General features: G+C 43.3%; 1 protein-coding gene across 1 annotated transcript in view; it reads right to left on the bottom strand.

The window, feature by feature from the left end:
- Positions 1-1,386: 1,386 nt before the first annotated feature.
- The window catches only part of LOC140398859 (multivesicular body subunit 12B-like), a 181,587-nt gene continuing 160,883 nt past the window's right edge, over positions 1,387-22,090 (bottom strand). Inside the window, exon 9 of the mRNA XM_072487800.1 lies at positions 1,387-3,903. Within this exon, the coding sequence (XP_072343901.1) occupies positions 3,817-3,903 (87 nt within the window). The 3' untranslated portion in view covers positions 1,387-3,816. The remainder of the gene's footprint in view (positions 3,904-22,090) is intronic.

Raw genomic sequence — 22,090 nt, 5'->3', positions numbered from 1 at the left:
GGCATCCTGGGCAGCAGTGGGTAGCACTGCTGGTTCACAGTGCCAGGGACCTGGGTTTGATTCTGACCTCAGATGACTGTGCATTTGCACGTTCTCCCTGTGATTCCTCTGGGTGCTCCAGTTTCCTCCCACAGTCCAAAGATGTTCAGGTTAGGTGGATTGGTCATGCTAAAATTGTTCCTTAGTGTCCAAAGATATGCAGGTTAAGTGGGGTTATGGGGATTGGGTGGGCCAGAGGGTCAGTATCAGCTCGATGGGCCCAATTGCCTCCTTCTGCCCTGTAGGGTTTCCATGGATTCTATCATGGTTTAGAATATTGCTTAGCAGGGCATTCAATGCCAATGGCTGTTAGGCAGACCCAACCGTGCCACCTGTAGCTCAAAAACTGTTTTCCCACAAGGTTACTGAATGTGTGAGCGGATAACAACACAGTGAGGGGTGGTGGGGTATTTATAGCCTGAGGGTACAGGGCAACCAGCAGAGTATTACTTGAACCAATGAGATTTGAGGACTGGGAAATAAACAAGTAATGACTGAGAAGAATTGTAAATGAAAGGGGTTGACTTCATGTCAATTCAGGTAGACAGAGAGGCAGAAAGGAACACAGGATTGAGAGAAAAAGTCACAAAAGGAAAAAAAAACATTTTAATTTAAAATGGCATTTTAAACATTTCCCCCAAAATTCATAACTTGAAGAAATGGCTCAACACATGTCATAGTTAATTTAGGAGAAATAATTTTTCTCTATTTTGCAGACATAATTCAAGATGGTTGAGGCTGGTTTGCTCAACAGATCAATTAATATTAGGAGACAGAACGTGAAGGTAATTGCTTGTATAGTACATGAAAATACAAATACGGTCTCTTCCAATGGGGACAGAAATCCCTGCACTTTCTCTGGCTGATTAGGCATCCTTTATGTAAAGAAACACCCTCGATATTGAGAAATGTTATCCCGCTGCTTTAATCACAACATAGTCAGGCTACATCCTCACCTCCAAGTCAAAAAGCCCCTCGTCTGAACTGGAAAACAAAATAGACTGACACTTTAATGCAGTACTCGACAGTATAGCATAGTTGGAGGGGGTCATACTTCAGATGAGACAATTTCTGTCTCTTTAGAAAGAATATTCCTGCTTTCCTGGCCAGCATTCCTCCGTCAGCTAACGCAACCCAATTAGCTGACCATTTCGCTCATATGTGATTTGTGGGAAAGAGTGTTTGGCGTACAAATCAACAATTCAGAAGAAATTCTTGACTGTGAAGTGTTTTGATTTGTTGAGGACGTGAAAGGTGCAACATGAATATAATCATTTTTGTTTCTAATTTGGTACAATTAATTCTAATATGTCATCGCGAGAGAGCGGTCGTATAAGAAGCAGCCGGTTAAAACAGATATTTTATTTAACAAGTCACATTATTAATACAGACTCAACAGATAAAATTGTAAACCCCCTTTTGTAACTACGGGAAACAAGTCTACAATAAATACAGGAGATTTTTTATTTCTAAACATCTTAAAAGTGGTTTAAATCTCCAACACAATTAAAAATAAAAATGAATGATTACAACTGTATGGCTGGGGCCAAGTTAAATTTTTTTGAACTTTTGAAAAAAAGATAACATTTAGGTGGAAATCCTGCAGACTGCACATACAATGTTACCACGCTTTAATTATTCAGAGCAAATTGTAAATGAATGAGGTGGAGATGGTCAAGTTATACCGTCAATATTCTTAGCTCTGTTCTGCATGAAAGGTTAATCACTTAATAGCAGGATGCCTTTGTATCATATTTAAGTTCACAGAGCTCCACCAGACATTTAAATGCCGCCAATATTAGTGCAGAAATGACAAACGCCCAGTAATTTTTGTTTTACAGAAATGACAACAGGGTGTTTTACATTATTTCTACAGAACAGACACAGAAAATATATTTACACTTTCTTGTATGAAAGGGTTAAGCACACAACTCATGCAGGATTGAAAATCAGTTGTTCAAAGTCTTTGAAGCACTGTGTTCATTTCAAACAGCGCCAACGAGTCAGAACACTTGTTTTACACTACAGACTACGCAACACAGACAAATGACAAAGCCTGCAATTCTAAACACTGGCATTATTAATCTGACCACCAAAAGCCCCCACCTGATGTTAGGCAGCATTTGTTCTGATAGGGAAATGAGAAAATAAATTCTAAAAGGGAAATTTATGTACATAATTGCTGTACGCATAGTGTATAAACCTGCTAGCATATGTTGTTTCTGTTGTCCAGCTGCTATTCATTAAAGCACTAAATTCTTGTATCTGCTGCAAATACAGTGTCGAATGCTGACTTCTGAGTATGGGTCAGCAAAGCCTGAAAAGGAGGCTGTAGCAGCTGGGTTTATTGAGGTAAGGCTGGTAAGTTAATGGCAGTGTTTAAAGAAAAGCTGCTACTTAACAAGGGTTTACAGTGTTACGCAATCAAGGTGTTTCATAGCATTCATTTAGAATCACCGGCAGAGTAAAAACATTACAAAAAGAGTTTTGGGAAGCAAAAAAAAAGGGAGTCCACATTTAAAAAAGGAGCCCAAACATTAAAAATGCAGTGCAAAGCAAATCAGTGCAACCGACACTTTCACTCAAAATACAACCACACAACCATAACCTACGCAACTGTAGAAAAACTGCATTAACAAATATTGCATTAGGACAGCACAGATGCCCTTTGTGAGGAAAGGAACCAATAAAGAAGGCCCTGTTTTAACTTTGGCCTGTTTTAACTTTTGTTCGTTCACTGCAACGTAACAAATACTTTCCCCCCCATAAACGACAGCTTTAGAGTATAGCAGGAGACGGAATAGGCTGGGAGGTTTAGCTGTAGGAAATCTGAGAATCCCAGCAGAAATTCTTCACGGTTAGATCTAATATAGCAAAATTGGAAAGAGGGAAAAAAAGAATCGGAAACTACCAAAGAACCGCCTCGCCTTTTGTCAAATTCACATCTCTGATAACCAAAGTTGATATATTCCAAGAGAAGAACTGATATCTGTGATTTTTCTCAGAGAGAAATAGCAGAAAACAACCAACGATTAGAAGGGTGATCCACTTGAAACTAGATGAATGTCTGTGCAGGAATATAAGTCAACAAGTCTCAAAGATTTCCAGAATCCATGATGGTCTCCAGTTCCTTATCCTCTGATCCGAATTTTAAAGAGTTATTTCGCCTTTGCTAAATTTAATCTTAAATATTATTAATTTCTCCTTGGGCCTATATAAGGTCTTGACTTGTGAGAAATAGGAAGTAAAAGTAAAACATCAGTTATAACCACGATATTTCAAAACTTTATTTTCTTAACTTAAAAAATTCATCTAATCTCAAAATGTCTGGAAACAAACGGCTAAATGTCTATTAACCAAATTGGTGCATAATTTGGGAAAATGACTATTGCCAATAGCATTTCTGAAGTGTGCAAAAGTACTTTTACCAAAAAAAGAGAAACCGAAATAAACTATGGCTCAAGAAAGCAACAAAAAAAACATTCAGCCTTTGTTTCATAATTGTTAAAATGATTAACCTTATTCAAGGCTAGAAGACTTGCAATTAAAGGTCACATTAAACATTGTATTTACAAAACGCCATGTACAAAATGATTTTACCCTATGTTAAGTGGCAGGTAGGCTGCCGATTATTAGAAACACTGTCCTTTTCGTTAGAATGAGAATACCATTTCAGCAGAAGATAAAGGAAGCAAAATCTCCAACACTGCTCCTGATGGTGCCTGCTCCAGTAGTTCACAGTCCCTTCGTTTACAGCTGCTCCATTGAGATCCATCTTCAGGACAATGGTGATTGTTGAAATTTAGTGGGACTTGGTGGAAGGCGAGCTGCAGCACTCTGCTCTGTTCTAAAGCTGTAATCATACTGGGAAACAAAACAAAACTAATGGGGGCACAATTTTTCAAAAATTGCACAGAGCGAAATCAATTGACAAGATGAGGAAAATCATGACATATTGATTACAAGTGAAAAAATTTGGTTTAACAGGTCGATTATAATCTAAAACGTAGCACAATATGAGATGAAAGGATGAAAATCGCTTATTGTCACAAGTAGGCTTCAAATGAAGTTACTGTGAAAAGCTCCTAGTCGCCACATACCGGCGCCTGTTCGAGGAGGCTGTTACGGGAATTGAACCGTGCTGCTGGCCTGCCTTGGTCTGCTTTCAAAGCCAGCGACTTAGCCCTGTGCTAAACAGCTCCTACATTAGTGTCGCTACATTAATAAAAGGATAGTAGTGAGGGAAACAATCTGTACTAGGAATGCTCACACTGAACTTAACACGGCTTTGAGGTGATCTCATTGGCTTTTAGCCCTAAATTAACTTGATGAGGCAATGTTCAATATTATCACAAGCTTATGGATTCAAGCTTAAGACAACAAAAATTCTATCTTAATCGTGAATACAATATCTTTTTATTCCAAGGGTGGTGAATATGTATAATAACCACACTGGGAGACAATGCAAGCAGACATAGTAAATTGCAGGATATATATGATGTATACATTTTTGGCAGACAAGACTATTGACAACTAAAATAGGGACGACTGTAAACTGTTACAAAATAGGAGTGTATAAAAGGTGGCAAGTCCCCAAGGACACTGCAACATCTTAGTTTTCGGTGTAGGGAAATAGTCGCAAATACATTTTGGAGATTCCTTGATAACATTAAGGAGTTGGAGAGGAATTTCATGTCTTTAAAGTAGCTGGTCAGGTTCAAATTCCTCCAGAGTTAACATAATCCCCAATAGGGAAAGACGCTGCTCAAACCCAAACGGTGGGTCACAATCTCAGAGGCAGCAATGGTTGCTGTGGCGCTCGGACTGGGTGTCCAACAGCTGTGAGGCCCCTTTAAATTCTCGCGTTGATTTTTCGAATAGTGGGTATGGTCCAACAGAGATTTTTGAGGACTTGGTTGCCACTGCGAAAAAGGTCTGGTTTTTATTTTGGAAGAAGAAAACCTGTGCTTTAAACACTTCCCACCATGCTCAACTGACCCCTCTCCCCCTCAACACCACCCCCACACCCGTGCTCAACAACTCTAGTAGCCCACACTTCCTCCCCCAAATTTTGATCCTGGGGTCAGGAAAGGTTTGGGGCATTGAAGTGGGGTCACACCGAGCAGAGATTTGGGAAGCACTGATCTAACAGATCGGATGGGCACTTCATGATCATTTCTTCTTCTGTTTAGACGCACGAGAAAAGCACCAGTTTAAAACTGCGATTGTTAAAGTGGCAGCTCAACTGGCTGTTTGGGGATATGAAAATGTAACTGATGCAGCGAAGTGCTTTACGGAGGTTGGTTAATACGCGTTTTAAGAAGTGTACAGAACGTGACCAGCTTTCCATTGTGTCTGAGTGAGGAATGCATTTTGCGGAATACTACATTTATGCAGAACAAGTTACATAAATATCTCAAACATCGTGCGAGTTATATGGCACAGTCGATATTCCAATGGAACTGACAGCAATTGGTTCTCTCAAGAAATCATATACAACACCAAGGTTTATAAAGAGTGGGTAAAATAAATGTAGATGAGTTTACACCAATGTGTCTGCTAGACCTTGCTATGCATTTTCTCATTATAGAGGCAACGCAAGTTCGGGTAAGAAGGGGGCCAAAAGGAAGAAACCGATGCCTGGGGTTCAGATAGCTCCCACAAGCCGGACATCACCTGCACCTCAAATCGGAGTTGCTGCCTTGCTTTATAGCTCCGCCCCATCTTCGCCATTATTTTATGCTCACTATTCTGTCTGAAAGTTCAGCTTTGTGCTCTTGTAGTACAAGTTGACTTGGGGAAGGACGTTATTAAGAAAGGACGTTATTAAGATGAAAGGCCATCTGTGGCCAGGAAGCAGAAAAGTAGGTTAGTGGGACGAAGCAAATGAAATATTTAAACAGCAAAATTGAATGGTTTTAATCAATTTACTGTATTTAAATCTATCTGGCTCATGAACGTAAGGAAACACCACAAACAAAACCAATATTGTGTTGAAAGGATCGAGCGATCTTGGTAAATAGGTATGAGCTGCCATCTAGTGGTACAAACATGTAGTGCAAGCGCACTTTGTGCGGTAAAGGCTCATTTTCAAGAACGGGATGAAGAGCAAAAAATTGTCATTTTTTGTCAGCCATGAAATTACACCATCAACATTGTTTGAAAACCATTCTAAAGCTTTATGAGGAACTATTAAATATTCATTGCCATTTTTAAAGTGTAGCATGAAAACCAGTTAAATATTGAAGTGGAATCTTAAAAACTTTATTTTGACGTGTCAAAGCTTTCTATCTTGCACTCATCATGGGCCTTCGTAAGAATACTGATACAAGAGGAAAACAAAAATTTATTTTGCATGAGGGAGAAAATGCTGATAAGTTGGCAAGTAGCCTCTGGTTGGCAGAGGCGCTGGGGAATGCACTAGGTGACTGACCGTAAACAGCCAAGTTAAACCAGGGGATTTGACCCTGATTGGTCAAGACATTGTCCCGAGGAATGTGTCAGCGATTGGTTGTCACTGATGTTATTTAGCTGAAAAAGACACAATGATATTATTTTTGTCTGCAAAGAACAAGACCCTGTGTATTAATAGATGTAGCTTCCAATACACGCAAATCAGCCACACTGCGAGCGGATAGGAATATAGAAACATAGACAATAGGAGGGGACCATTCATTACGAACATGGCTGGTCATCCAACTCAATATCCTGATTCTGCCTCCCCCCCCCCCAATATCCTCCGATCCCCTTCGCCCCATGAGCTATATCTAACTGCTTCTTGAAAACATGCAATGTTTTGGCCTCAACTACTTCCTGTGGTAACAAAATCCACAAGCCGACCACTCTCTGGGTGAAGAAAGTTCTCCTGATCTCTGTGTTCAACAGTACCCCATATCCTCGGACTGTGACTCCTGGTTCTGGCCCCGCCATCAGGAACATCTTTCTTGCCTTTATTGTCTAGTCCTGTCATAATTTTGTAGGTTGCTATGGGATCGCCCTCATTCTTCTTAACTCCAGCAAATACAACAGCAAATACAATCCTATCCAACGCAATCTCTCCTCATACGTCATACCCGCCATCCTAGGTAAACCTTCTCTGCGCTCCCTCGAGAGAAAGAACATCCTTCCTCAGATAAGAACAAAACTGCACACAATATTCCAGATGTGGCCTCACAAAGGCCCTGTATAATTGCAGCAAGATATCCCTCCTCATGCACTCGAATCTTCTCGCTATGGAGGCAAAGATACCATTTACCTTCTTTGCCACCTGCGGCACCTGCACGTTTACCTTCAGCATAATTCTTAGCAGACTGAGGGCTATTCAGCAAATGTTGTCTAATCGTGGAATCACATCTAATGTTGGGCACTGCACTGAGTTTTGCAAGCATGGGCTGCTTGGGTACGGTCCGTACCTTGCTCACTGCGAACAGCAGCTGAGGCATGCTGTTTGATACGATTGGCCATTCTTTGGGATGTACAGCCTACCGACCTCGCATCACACAAGCACCTTCTGCGCAGTGGCTGCGGCAGAAATGACAGATGATTGGCTCCAACATGATCTCGCCCAAGTCTTGAATGAGTATGCACCATGAGACATTTTGAACACGGATGAAACCAGACTGCTTTACCATCTTTTGCCAGACTGTTTTTAATGATTAACGGTTAAACATGTGGGGTGGCACAGTCGTTAGCATTGTTGCCTCACAGCACCAGGGACATGGGTTAAATTCTAGCTGTGGGCGACTGTGTGGAGTTTGTACGTGTGAGGGTTTCCTTCGGGTGCTCCGGGTTCCTCCCACAAAGCCCAAAGATGTGCAGGTTAGGTGGATTGACCATGATAAATTGCCCCATAGTGTGCAGGGATGTGCAAGTGAACTGGGGTTACGGGGATGGGGTGGGGGAGTGGGCCTAGATAGGATATTCATTCGGAGGGTCGGTGTAGACTCGATGGGCCGAATGGGCCTGCTTCTGCACTGTAGGGGTTCTATGTAATGGTGCAAAGCAGGGCAAGGGAAGTGTCACTGCTATGGTCTTCACCAACTTGGATGCACTGCAAAGCTTTGTTTCTTGTGATCGGACAACCAAGAAGCCATGTTGCTTCACGAATGTCAGGACATTACACACACTGTATGAGGATAACAAAACCACTTGGATACCCTCCACCATTTTTGAGGCAAGAATCAGGAAAGTGGAAAAAACGTGTCAATGAAAGAAAAGGAAGATTTCCATAGTTCAGAGAGAAGTCCCGGATATCCCACCATCACTGGGTTCAACAGCATGAAACTGATACCCTGATCCATTGGCTGGAGCTTGGCTGTGGTGTAAGAGCATGATTAGGAGTCTGAAGATCAACTACCGACAGTAACTGGATCTCTCAGGTTATTGATGATAAACAGTACAATCCAATTGTTCTAAAGGCAACGGTCATTATGAAGGTGCGGGAGGTGGTGATGGAAGCTGCAATTTCCAACAGCTTCCACCATGTTCAGTTCAAATAGCTTGTCAGATTGTCAATGCCAATCGTTAATCTATGCCCCTCGTCAACAATTCAGTGAGAACAGTCCTCCACTGTTTAATTTCTCGAAACCTCCATTAGATCGATATTTACATTTCTGACCTAACAAAGAAAAACTCAGTTTTTGGAATCTTTTCATTCCCGATAAACTCCCGCTTCTCCACAGCTCGACCCCTGTAACTGGATGCCCAGAATTTTCAACTATAATGAAAACAATCTTGTACAAACTCACTCACTTTTGCATCAATGTCGCAACATATAAAACACCTTTGCCTTTGGCCTTATTCATATGGTTCTCCTGCTTTAAACCCCGAGCATACATTCCCCTGTTTCACATTCCATAAGGAGCTATTTCTTCAACTGTACTTTCCCCCAAAACATTGTTACATTTCTCTCTGCATTGAACCACTTGCCCAGCCTGTCCACTGTCTTCTGGTGTTCTTCTTCACATTTTCCCATGCCTTCAATTTGATAGCAGCAATATTTGTTCTGTAACCATGTTTATTCTGGAATGGTTTAGTATGCATTTTACATGTTAAAGTCATTTATGTAAAATGAACAAAAGATGTCACTGCAGATCCCTAAGGCACATCACTGCCCATATCCCCAATTCCCACCGTCTGTCCCATGAGCATATCTCTACTCACAAAGTTCCACCTTTCTTATCTGAATATAAATCAACATGATAATTGTACAAAAGTGCACATATTACACAAGAGACGTACAGTGTGGTGCACCAACATGGAAGATTTCACACTCGTGTGAAAAATAAACTTTGCCTCAATTAAATGAATCGAGTCACCGAACGAGCAGAGGAGCTAAAACTGTTACGCACAAGTTTACGGAGCTGCAGGTTATCATTCAACTTACTGAAGTTTCAATGCTACACCATAGTAATCATCATTAAACTATCAACTGCGCTCACTCAACTGTATTCATATTTGCATTTCATGGTTGCCTGTATGAAATGCTTCAGGATTTTTGGAACTGACATTTCCAACATTTCTGACTTTCCTTCCCATTTTCTCCCTGCCCCTTAAGGTAGGTAGTAATCAGAAGCTTGAGAATCTGGAGTTTGGCCTTCGATCTTGCTGGGCTGCATGAGTCAACCGCACACAGGGCCATGGGAATTATTTTCAACCTTTGTGACATGGGCTACAGCTGATTATTTTAGAGGATTGCACCCATTTAATTTTTCAATGTGACATAAAGAAATATCAGAAATATTGATTTGTGACGCTTTTTCGGCACATTTCTCTGCATTCAATGTCAAAATAGTTTATTCTGGAATGGTTTAGTTTGTATTTTACATTTTAACGTTAGCATTTTAAATCACAATTGATTTTTGCACCAAAGGTTTATATCGAGTGAGTATAATATAGCGGGGTCTGCATGTGTAAATGATGCAATGTAGATAATAATGGTGGTACGTACACCATACCTTTTCATCCAGAATGCACTGATGTAATGTACATGACATTATTCTCTCGTGCTCAAGAGCATCCACTTTACAATTTTCCCCACCTTCATTCATGGTAAATTAGACATCTTTCACATTTAACTCCCACCACTCCAGTTGACAACAGGGGCACTCTATTCGATTTAGATCCACTTGACAAAGACACTACAGGCTATCCATTCTCATCTTCACTGTTACCGACACACCTATCCATTTCTCCTCTTGCCGTGAGTTCTTCACGCTCTCTTTCTATGCTATACGCTCTCTTCACTTCTTTTCACATGTTTTCCCCCTACCTATTCTGACCCGAGTCCAGTGACTGGGTCATTGGGTAGACTCTACTCCTGCACTTTATACAGCTTCTGGTGTGAATCGTCCAGACTGCTGCCTTAGAAGGTTTGGAAAGAAATGCTTGTGAGGTGTTTTCTGATTTACAGCAGAACGAGGAGGCCTTCCATAAATTCAAGGTAATTGTAGATGTTCAGTACAAGAACCATCTCTTCAACTTTCTTGATCTGAACATGTGATAAAATATACTCCATGGTCAAAAGTGACCAACTATGACTGAAGCCCACGTTATTGTCAAGATGAAAGATAGATATATATCTGCTATATCTCTTTGTTGCAGGATCCACCAAGAGGCACAATAACCAGGTTCAAATAATCTCTTACGCACAAATACCAGCAAGCACAATCTGCAAGAAGATAGCGGTGATGGCGAGTGCAACCAGTCAACAAGCTGATCCAGTCGCTTTCTTGATCAGAACATCTATGTTTGGCAAGTCAATTTGCTTCAGATACCCAAGTCTGGCTTAAACAAACTGATGGGCCATAAGACATGGGAGAAGAAATAGGCCATTCAGCCCATCGAGACTGCTCTGCCATTCAATGAGATCATGACTGATGTTTAAAAATATATATATTTTTATTGAAAACTTTTCAATTAGACAACATAGTATAGCAATATAATATAAAACGACTGCTTCAGGTTACAATATAAAAATAACACAGTCAACAGTTAAGAACACTTCCAAATCTAAGCCCCCAACAATAAACTAAAAAACAGCTTAACAATTGATTGTGACTAACTCTTTGAAAAAGAAAATTAATGGCTACCATTTCAGATAGAACCCTTCTACCGACCCCCTAATGTTGTATTTGATCTTCTCCAATGTAAAAATTCCATGAGGTCACCCAATCAGGCTGAGGTACTGGATGGAGCAGGAGACCTCCACCCAAGCAGAAGACGCCTCTGGGCTATAAACTAGGCTTAACATGTAGGCCAGACCGTCAGATTTCCTTCCCTGAAGGACATTAGTGAACCAAATGGGATTTTACAACAATCATTCGACTTTCAACTCCAGATTTTTATTGAATTCAAATTTCACCATCTGCCACGGTGGGATTCGAATTAGGGACCCCAGAGAATTACCCAGGGTGTCTGGATTACTGGTCTAGTGATAGTACCAGTACACTATTGACTCCCCTAAATAATGAAAGCTAGATCTGGCAAGGTGCAAATTGGCTCCCTCCATGGGGGATTAACTGGGGAGTTTTCGCTCTTATCCAGATCCAACTTAACTACCCAGGAGGAGCCAAAACTCCTCAGCAGCTTCATTATCTGTAGTGGTGATTGGATCCATAATATAAAGAAGCAGATCATCTGCGTACAAGGACACTCGTTCTCTCCCTTCCCGACTTATTCCCATCTACGTATCAGAAGATCTCAATGCTATGGCCAGTGGATCAATTGCTAAAGCAAATAGAAGCAGCGACAGTGGACATTCGTGCCTCGTACCCCTGTACAACAAAAAAATACCCCGGACTCAGAGCATTAGTGCGGACATTAGCTGTAGGGAGCCTATACAGTAACCAAACCCAAGATATGAACTTATGCCCAAAACCAAACCTCCCAAAGAACTCAAACCGATATCCCCACTCCACCCTATCAAACGCTTTTTCGGTGTCCATGATACAATCACCTCGGGCACAGGACAGGGGGAAAGAACGATATTTAACAGCTATCATAGATTAGACGACAATTGCCGGCTCTTAACAAAGCCTCTCTGGTCTTCCGCGATCACCTCTGGGGGGGGGGGGGGGCAGGGCTCCAACCGCCGTACCAATGCCGTCGCAAGTAATTTAGCTCCGCGTTCAAAAGTGAAATGGGTCAAAATTACCCACATTCCGTAGGGGCCTTGTCCTTCAGGATCAGAAAAATGGGAAGCCTGTGCAAATGTAATGGTCAACGAACCCCGGACAAGGAGTACATGTCCAAAAATTTTTTTAAAAGACATTTATAAAAAATAAATAAATAATAAATTATTTTTTCCAATTAAGGGGCAATTTAGCGTGGTCAATCCACCTAACCTGCACAGCTTTGGGTTGTGGGGGTGAAACCCACGCAGACATAGGGAGAACGTGCAAACTCCACACAGATAGTGACCCGGGGCCGGGATTGAACCCGGGACCTCTGCGCCGTAGGCAGCAGTGCTAACCACTGCACCACCATGCCGTCATACATGTCCAATATTAACAGAATAAACTAACCTGCAAACCTCTTTTGGAACTCGCAGGGGCAGCCTCCGCCATTTTCCCCACCAGAGAGTCTCGAGAAGCCTCCGAATCAGTCAACAAACTTTTATCTACAATTTTCTTTGCCCTGGTCCTTCTTGGCATTTCCCTTGTGTGGGCACCTTATACTATCGATCAGATAGGATTTTATGCAAAATATATCCCAGAAACTGGTTGAAAAGGGCCAAAAATAAAGTACGCTGGCAGGAGCTACCTCGTGTGCAACCTCTCCCAACATGCCACCACCAGAATTCCGAGATCATGATTGATCTGATATAATCCTCAACTCCACTTTCCTGCCTTATCCCCATAACCACTGATTCCCTTACTGATTAAAAAAACTATCTATCTCAGCCTTGAACCTACTTACCGACCCAGCCTCTGCCGATCCCTGCGGTAAACAATTCCACAGATTCACTACCCTCAGAGAAGAAATTCATTCTCATTTCTGCCTTAAATGGGTGACCTCTTTCTCAGAGACTATGCCCTCTGGTCCCAGACTCTCCCACAAGGGAAACCGACCTCTGAGCGTCTAACCCACATGGCGGAGGGGAAGGTAGCTCAAGCAAAGAATCCGATGGAGATTGGTGCCAAAGTAGACAGAGCTGAAGAAATTTTGCAAAAATAAATTGTGTAATATAACATGACTTTTGAAATACATCCAGATTAATGAGACATTTGTTTTATCGCTTGAGAAGGTATATAACATTCAGAATAAGTGCACACTGCCTTTAAATGCTGTTATTAATGATTCTGATTTAGTGCGTCGCCCCAAGCTCTTTCTTCTTTTTGCAAAAAGAAAGCTGGTCAGGCACTGTTTTCCTTTAGCCAATGCAAAAAATACATCGCAGGCCACCTGTGCTTGCACTGAAACACAGCTTGTGCAGAGATGAAATAACCTGTAATGTTTTATTACGCGGTGAATAAACTCTCCCAGGGAACCTGGGCCCTAAAAGGCACAAGTTGCATTAAGCGCAGACGGCTTTGTATCTATTCTCTTAGTTGAATAAATAGCTATCCTGTTCCTCCATGGGAAGCATTTTCGTAACAAATAATATGTGGCTCAAATGCCTCAAAAAACAGGTGAAGTTCCCGGACCTTGCAAGCAAAGAAAGAGCAATATTAACTTCCAGGTTAGTAATGGAAATCCCATCAATGGAAGACTCTTGTAACATTAAAGTGAAAATATAGGAGCTCCTGTACAAAACTTTACTTTTCATTTGTTAGTTTTGCTGTGGAAGTCTTTATTACCTATGGAAGTCAGCAGATAAGTCAGTCTTATCCTCCGAATCGCAAAGCTTTCAGTCAGGTGTTAGTCTTTATTTTACGCATATGGGACAACAGCATATTCTATTTTGTCTTTGCTGTTTCAAAATGAAATCCCATACAACTCTGATGTAGTTTCTGAAAGAAGAAAACAAGTGCTTCAGGAGAGCTGGGGAACAATAGAGTCTGCATCGAGCCTTCACAGGAGGGGTGACTGAAGTGTGACTGACAAGATGTATATCAAGTCATTTTCTAAAGGTGGGAGGAATAATGTTCATTTTCTAAAGTACAGTGGTTAGCACTGTTGCTTTACAGTGATAGGGTCCCGGGTTCGATTCCCGGCTTGGGTCACTGTCTGTGCGGAGTCTGCACGTTGTCCCTATGTTGACCTGGGTTTCCTCCAGGTGCTCCAATTTCCAGAAAGATGTGCATGTTAGGTGAATTGGACATTCAGAATTCTCCCTCAGTGTACCTGAACAGGCGCTGGAGTGTGGCGACTAGGGGATTTTCACAGTAACTTTGTTGCAGTGTTAATGTAAGCCGACTTGTGACACTAATAAAGATTATTATAATGAGGAGCTTTGGGAGGGAGCACCCAAAGGGCTGAGGTGGCTGAAGGCAGTATCCATGAAGGTACAGTTCAAGGAGAAAGGATACATATGGGGTGCCTCGAGTTAGGATAGAGTAGGGGATGGAGGGATGAAGAACATGGTTGGGGAATGATGAGATGGAAGCAAGCCATAAATTAGGACCTTAAATTGTTTGGGAAGGCCACATGGAATAACACGTAGCCTGTCAGGGAAGCTTGGAGGAAAGGAGAAACCAGAGGTAATTTTAACCCACTTAAAATCGAGTCCATTTTTCCATCAACACCTGAATTTATTCATAATGAAATAGTCGTGGATAGCAGGGGCCATGTTTATAAGGTAGTAAATACACCGGACAATAACACAAGGTAGGTCAGTGGTTACTGACCACTCTTCAGAGGTTCATTACAGCATGGGGAAGATGTTAGAGAGGCTGAGCCCCGAAAATGAGCTGGGTGAGATGGTCATCTTCAGCATGGAATGATTTTCTGCACCCAGGACGGGCATGCTGTGGAGGGGACTCCAGCCTGGGGGCATCGGCAGGATAATGGCTGGCTGGCAGGCAGGTAGGATCCGCTGGAGGCTCAATAAAGGGACATGCTAAAGGAAAGGGATAAAGGCAGGAAGAGAGGGAGGAGCTTGGAGAAGAGTGTCAAATTCCGTGGAACTCCCTCCCTAATTGTGGGTGGACCTACACCGCAGGGGCTTCAGCAGTTCAAAAAGGCAGCTCACCACCATCTTCTGGAGGGCAGTTAGGGATGGGCAATAAATGCTGGCCTAGCCATCGAGACCTTTGTCCAATAAATCAACACAACAAAGATATAGGGTGAGGAAGGCAGGGATCCCTAGGTATCCTGGTAGCAAAATCACTACGGGACCGAGAAGGTCAAGAGAGTATTTCTGAAGGTGGAAAAATCATTCAAGTGAAGGACGGAACAGCAGAATGAGAGAACAGGCAGTAGTTGCTTTAACATATACATTTAAATGAGAATATTCCAGTCATAGGGAGCCGTCTCAAAGAGAGGCCATCAGATCACGGAGGTGACAAACAGAAGACTGTTTCAGTAGTGAAGTTGGGGTACTATCGGTGAGATAAGAGAGAGTTAAAAAAAGGGGGGGGGGGAGGGTATTTTATTCTGCATATAATGTCAAATCTGACTGGGATGCTTAATGTTTGCAAAGGGTATCTGAAATGCAAAGAAAACACAATTCATAGAAAACAATTAAGATGGTTAAAATCATATTGTCACGCAGATAATGCATTTGTCAGGAGGAGACAATCAATTAGTGCAATTTTAGACTGGTTTCCTCACTAACATACGGAGCCTCGGTCCACAAGGTGCATCTCACTACATTTGCCATCCATTATATTGTATGGAAAAACGGGATAGATTCAGAACAGTCCAAGCAGCTCAAAACGGGCCATCAGCAGCAGCAGAATTACGTTCCACCCTCCCTGTCAATGTGGAAAATTGCCCAAGTGTGTCCTGTGCACAAAAAACAGGATACATTTGAGCCAGCCAATTATGCTGGGGCTGGTTCAGCACAATGGGCTAAGTAGCTGGCTTGTAATGCAGAACAATGCCAGCAGCGTGGGTTCAATTCCCGTACCGGCCTCCCCGAATAGGCGCCGGAATGTGGCGAGACTAAGGGCTTTTCACGGTAACTTCATTGAAGCATACTCGTGACAATAAACGATTATTATTATACTGCCCCATTAGTTTACTCTCAATCATCAGCAAAGTCATGGAAGGTGTCAAGCAGAGCTATAAAGCTGCACTTACACAGCAATAATCTGCTCACCACTATTCATTTTAGGTTCAGCTAGAGCTAGTCGGCTCAAGGCCTCGTTACAGCCTTGATCCAAACATGGGCACAGGTGAGGCATGAGTGACTGCCCTGACATGAAGGCTGCATTTGACAGTGTGGCCATTACAAAGTGCTAGTAGAATTTAAGTAAATGGGGACTAGGAGAATACTCTCCACTGGCTGGAGTCATATTTAGCTCATAGGAGTATGGTTGTTGGAGAGCAATCGTTGCAGCCCGAGGACATCACTGCAGGAGTTCCTCAGGATGGTACGCCAGGTACAACTATCTTCCATTGCTTCATCAATATCGATGAAGTATGTGGTCCATAATGTGGTCAGAAGTGGCCATACTCGCTGATGGTTCAGCTGTACTCACAATCTCTCAGCTAACAAAGTAAGTCCTGGCCGCATTCATCAACACCATGGGCAGCATTCAGGCTTCAGCTCATAATTGGCAGGTAAAATTTGTGTCACAACTGCAAGGCAATGACCATCTCCAACAACGGAGAACCCTGGACAATCAACATTACATTACCCATCGCTGAAACCCTACCATCAACATCCTGTGCGTGTGTGTGTGTGTGGGGGGGGGGGGGGGGAAATCACTATTGGCCGGAAATTTAACTGGACTGATAGAAACATAGAACACAGGAGGATGAGGCCATTCAGCCCTTCAAGCCCGCTCCTCCATTCGATTATGATCATGGCTGATCATCCAACTCAACAGCCTGATTCTGCCTTCCCCCATATCCTTTGATCCCCTTCGCCCCAAGGGCTCTATCTAACTGCTTCTGAAAACAGTGGGCTGGATTCTCCGTTTCAGCGGCTAAGTGCCGGGTGAAACGGAGAATTCGCAGGCGTTTTGCGATGTCAAAATCGGCACTGAACCCTCACCGCTTCCGTGACCGGTGAGGGGCTAGCAGAAGTGCCGGGTGAAACTCCCGGGACATACGCCAATAATGGCCGGAGAATGGCTGGGTCCGTGGCTGCATATGCACACGGCGACAACCTGCAGTGGAGGCGCCGTACAACATGGCATCGGCCATGCGCAGACGCGATCCGGCAAATATGACCCCACAGACCACCCCGCTGGCTACTCCAACCAGTCTCCCCAGCCGTCGCCGAAGCCCCTCCCAGCCAGCAGCATGGCTCCCGGCCGAGTGTGGCGGCCACGGACACAATCGCGGCCACCACGCCCGGTTCCCGATCGCTCAGACCACACGGCAACTGTGTGGTCGTGAACTCGGCTCCTTCGGGGGCGGAGCATCGGGGAGGCCTTCCAATGATGTGCCAACGCTGTTTCAACGACGGCGCGATGATGCCATTTCAGAGGGGGCGGAGACTCAAAAACCAGCACCACCCCTGATTGGGGATCGGAAGTGATTCTCCACCTGATTGTCGATTACGATATCGGCGTCAGGCAATGGAGAATCCCATCCTGCGTGTTTTGGCTTCAACTTCTTTCTGGGAGACTGAATTCCACAGGCCGACCACCCTCCGAGTGAAGAAATTTCTCCTCATCTCTGTCCTAAATAGTCTACCCCATATCCTCACACTATGGCCCTTGATTCTGGACAGCGTCACCACTGGGAACATCCTTCTTGTCTAGTCCTGTCAGAATGTTATAAGTTTCTAAGAGATTGTCTCGCATGATGATTCTGGATATGAGCGAAAGTAACAGGGTAGTTATTATGGGAGACTTTAACTTTCCAAATATTGACTGGAAAAGATATAGTTTGAGTACAATAGATGGGTCGTTTTTTGTACAGTGTGTGCAGGAGGGTTTCCTGAAACAATATGTTGACAGGCCAACAAGAGGCGAGGCCACGTTGGATTTGGTTTTGGGTAATGAACCAGGCCAGGTGTTGGATTTGGAGGTAGGAGAGCACTTTGGGGACAGTGACCACAATTCGGTGACGTTTACATTAATGATGGAAAGGGATAAGTATACACCGCAGGGCAAGAGTTATAGCTGGGGGAAGGGCAATTATGATGCCATTAGACGTGACTTGGGGGGGATAAGGTGGAGAAGTAGGCTGCAAGTGTTGGGCACACTGGATAAGTGGGGCTTGTTCAAGGATCAGCTACTGCGTGCTCTTGATAAGTATGTACCGGTCAGACAGGGAGGAAGGCGTCGAGCGAGGGAACCGTGGTTTACCAAGGAAGTGGAATCTCTTGTTAAGAGGAAGAAGGAGGCCTATGTGAAGATGAAGTGTGAAGTTTCGGTTGGGGCGATGGATAGTTACAAGGTAGCGAGGAAGGATCTAAAGAGAGAGCTAAGACGAGCAAGGAGGGGACATGAGAAGTATTTGGCAGGAAGGATCAAGGAAAACCCAAAAGCTTTCTATAGGTATGTCAGGAATAAGCGAATGACTAGGGAAAGAGTAGGACCAGTCAAGGACAGGGATGGGAAATTGTGTGTGGAGTCTGAAGAGATAGGCAAGATACTAAATGAATATTTTTCGTCAGTATTCACTCAGGAAAAAGATAATGTTGTGGAGGAGAATGCTGAGCCCCAGGCTAATAGAATAGATGACATTGAGGTACGTAGGGAAGAGGTGTTGGCAATTCTGGACAGGCTGAAAATAGATAAGTCCCCGGGACCTGATGGGATTTAACCTAGGATTCTCTGGGAGGCCAGGGAAGAGATTGCTGGGCCTTTGGCTTTGATTTTTATGTCATCATTGGCTACAGGAATAGTGCCAGAGGACTGGAGGACAGCAAATGTGGTCCCTTTGTTCAAAAAGGGGAGCAGAGACAACCCCGGCAACTATAGACCGGTGAGCCTCACGTCTGTAGTGGGTAAAGTCTTGGAGGGAATTATAAGAGACAAGATTTATAATCATCTAGATAGGAATAATATGATCAGGGATAGTCAGCATGGCTTTGTGAAGGGTAGGTCATGCCTCACAAACCTTATTGAGTTCTTTGAGAAGGTGACTGAACAGGTAGACGAGGGTAGAGCAGTTGATGTGGTGTATATGGATTTCAGCAAAGCGTTTGATAAGGTTCCCCACGGCAGGCTATTGCAAAAAATACGGAGGCTGGGGATTGAGGGTGATTTAGAGATGTGGATCAGAAATTGGCTAGCTGAAAGAAGACAGAGGGTGGTGGTTGATGGGAAATGTTCAGAATGGAGTACAGTCACAAGTGGAGTACCACAAGGATCTGTTCTGGGGCCGTTGCTGTTTGTCATTTTTATCAATGACCTAGAGGAAGGCGCAGAAGGGTGGGTGAGTAAATTTGCAGACGATACTAAAGTCGGTGGTGTTGTCGATAGTGTGGAAGGATGTAGCAGGTTACAGAGGGATATAGATAAGCTGCAGAGCTGGGCAGAGAGGTGGCAAATGGAGTTTAATGTAGAGAAGTGTGAGGTGATTCACTTTGGAAGAAATAACAGGAATGCGGAATATTTGGCTAATGGTAAAGTTCTTGAAAGTGTGGATGAGCAGAGGGATCTAGGTGTCCATGTACATAGATCCCTGAAAGTTGCCACCCAGGTTGATAGGGTTGTGAAGAAGGCCTATGGAGTGTTGGCCTTTATTGGTAGAGGGATTGAGTTCCGGAGTCGGGAGGTCATGTTGCAGCTGTACAGAACTCTGGTACGGCCGCATTTGGAGTATTGCGTACAGTTCTGGTCACCGCATTATAGGAAGGACGTGGAGGCTTTGGAGCGGGTGCAGAGGAGATTTACCAGGATGTTGCCTGGTATGGAGGGAAAATCTTATGAGGAAAGGCTGATGGACTTGAGGTTGTTTTCGTTGGAGAGAAGAAGGTTAAGAGGAGACTTAATAGAGGCATACAAAACGATCAGGGGGTTGGATAGGGTGGACAGTGAGAGCCTTCTCCCGCGGATGGATATGGCTGGCACGAGGGGACATAACTTTAAACTGAGGGGTAATAGATATAGGACAGAGGTCAGAGGTAGGTTCTTTACGCAAAGAGTAGTGAGGCCGTGGAATGCCCTACCTGCTACAGTAGTGAACTCGCCAACATTGAGGGCATTTAAAAGTTTATTGGATAAACATATGGATGATAATGGCATAGTGTAGGTTAGATGGCTTTTGTTTCGGTGCAACATCGTGGGCCGAAGGGCCTGTACTGCGCTGTATTGTTCTATGTTCTTCTGAACTCCAGTGAATACAATCTTAACCGACTCAATCTCTCCTAATTCGTCAGTCCAGTCGTCACAGGAATCAGTCTGGTAATCCTTCTCTGCACCGCCTCCCCATCCCATCCTCCCCCCCCTTCAACATTACATTCCAAACCCACAACCTATACCACCTAAAAGAACAAGGGCTGCAGATGTATGGGAATACCACCACCCGCAAGTGCCCTCCAATTGATATACAACACTAAAGTCCACTAAACGTCAGCAGTATACTGATCGTGTGTTGTTGACAGACGATTTATCTTTGTTTGTGTGGCACATGTATTGTGGCCTGGACAGGAAGTTTCTTAAACACAAAAGAGGGTCAAGCTGACTTGTCACATGGTCATCTCTCTCCAACCTCTATCCAAATATGGTCATGGCTAGTGGATTCCAAGTGCATGGTTTCAACTTGATTAGATATGGCTCGGTTATTCCCCTTCACAACCTGGAGTCTTTTGTCTAGTGGTTATGTCCAATAACTTATTTCTCATGCAGTTGAGTACCCAGGTGATTGACTGCTTTGCGAATGGGTTAAGGGATGGTCCATTTGTACACCGTCACGGTGATTGTTTCTGATGGGAGTTTTCTAGACATGTTGACTCCATTTTAATGGGTTTGGAATTTATGAGGTACAATCATGCAAATGTTCATCCATCTTAGAAACTGCTTTTTCAGTCTTTTTAAAACTTGATCAGCTACTAAATACGGAAAGTCATTTTTGATATAAAGCATAACAATGTACTTGAAAGACCAATGTGTCCGCATAATGAGCTTTAGAGACCCTTGGAAATTCAACATTTTCTTTGAACTCAGTGGCAATGTTATACAGACAAATGTTATGATATCTTGTACTCAAATGTTAGTTGAGATCCTAAGTGTGCATTCTATTGGTCAGGTTCTTCCAACTGGTTAGATAGCATAAGTGGCATTAAATCCTGAGGGACTGATCTGTGCAAGAGCTTGAACTGGGAAAGCATCCCTCCCCTGCCAGTAAATAAGTGAACAACAGTATGACAATTAGTACTCAAGTAGAGACACCGTAGCATCAGAAAATTGTATTAAAGGTGTCCCAGAAAATTGTATCATCTAACCATTTCCTAAATTGTAATATTACACATTGCCCAATAAGTTTTTTTTTTAATTTTAAAAAATATTATAAATTTAGAGTACCCAATTCATTTTTTCCAATTAAGGGGCAATTTAGCATGTTCAATCTACCTACCTTGCACATCTTTGGGTTGTGGGGGTGAAACCCACGCAAACACGGGGAGAATGTGCAAACTCCACACGGACAGTGACCCAGAGCCGGGATCGAACCTGGGACCCCGGCGCCGTGAGACTGCAGTGCTAACCACTGCGCCACCGTGCTGCCCTACACATTGCCCAAGAATGACAATTTCCCCATTATACTTCATTCAAAAATATTTTTACGTGACTCAAGCCCGGTGTCAACATTAGCAGCATACCTCTGGGATTTTGGATCTAAGCCTGACTTGACTCTTATTCAATTAATTTTTGCTGCAGCTCTCTGAAACTGAACAGCACGTGGCTTCAAAGATAAATGAAATTTGTAACCCCAATTTTAAGCCTCCCATTGACAAGGAAATTAGAAAGGTGAATGGGCACCACACACTATGTTCTGGCCTTTTTAACTCCTGTGTTTTTGCTGCATTAACGTGTCTGGGTCC

This window comes from Scyliorhinus torazame, chromosome 22 (genome assembly GCF_047496885.1).
Source record: "Scyliorhinus torazame isolate Kashiwa2021f chromosome 22, sScyTor2.1, whole genome shotgun sequence".
NCBI lineage: Eukaryota > Metazoa > Chordata > Chondrichthyes > Carcharhiniformes > Scyliorhinidae > Scyliorhinus > Scyliorhinus torazame.
Note: the sequence above shows the minus strand (reverse complement) of the source record. Positions and strands in the feature narration are given on the sequence as shown.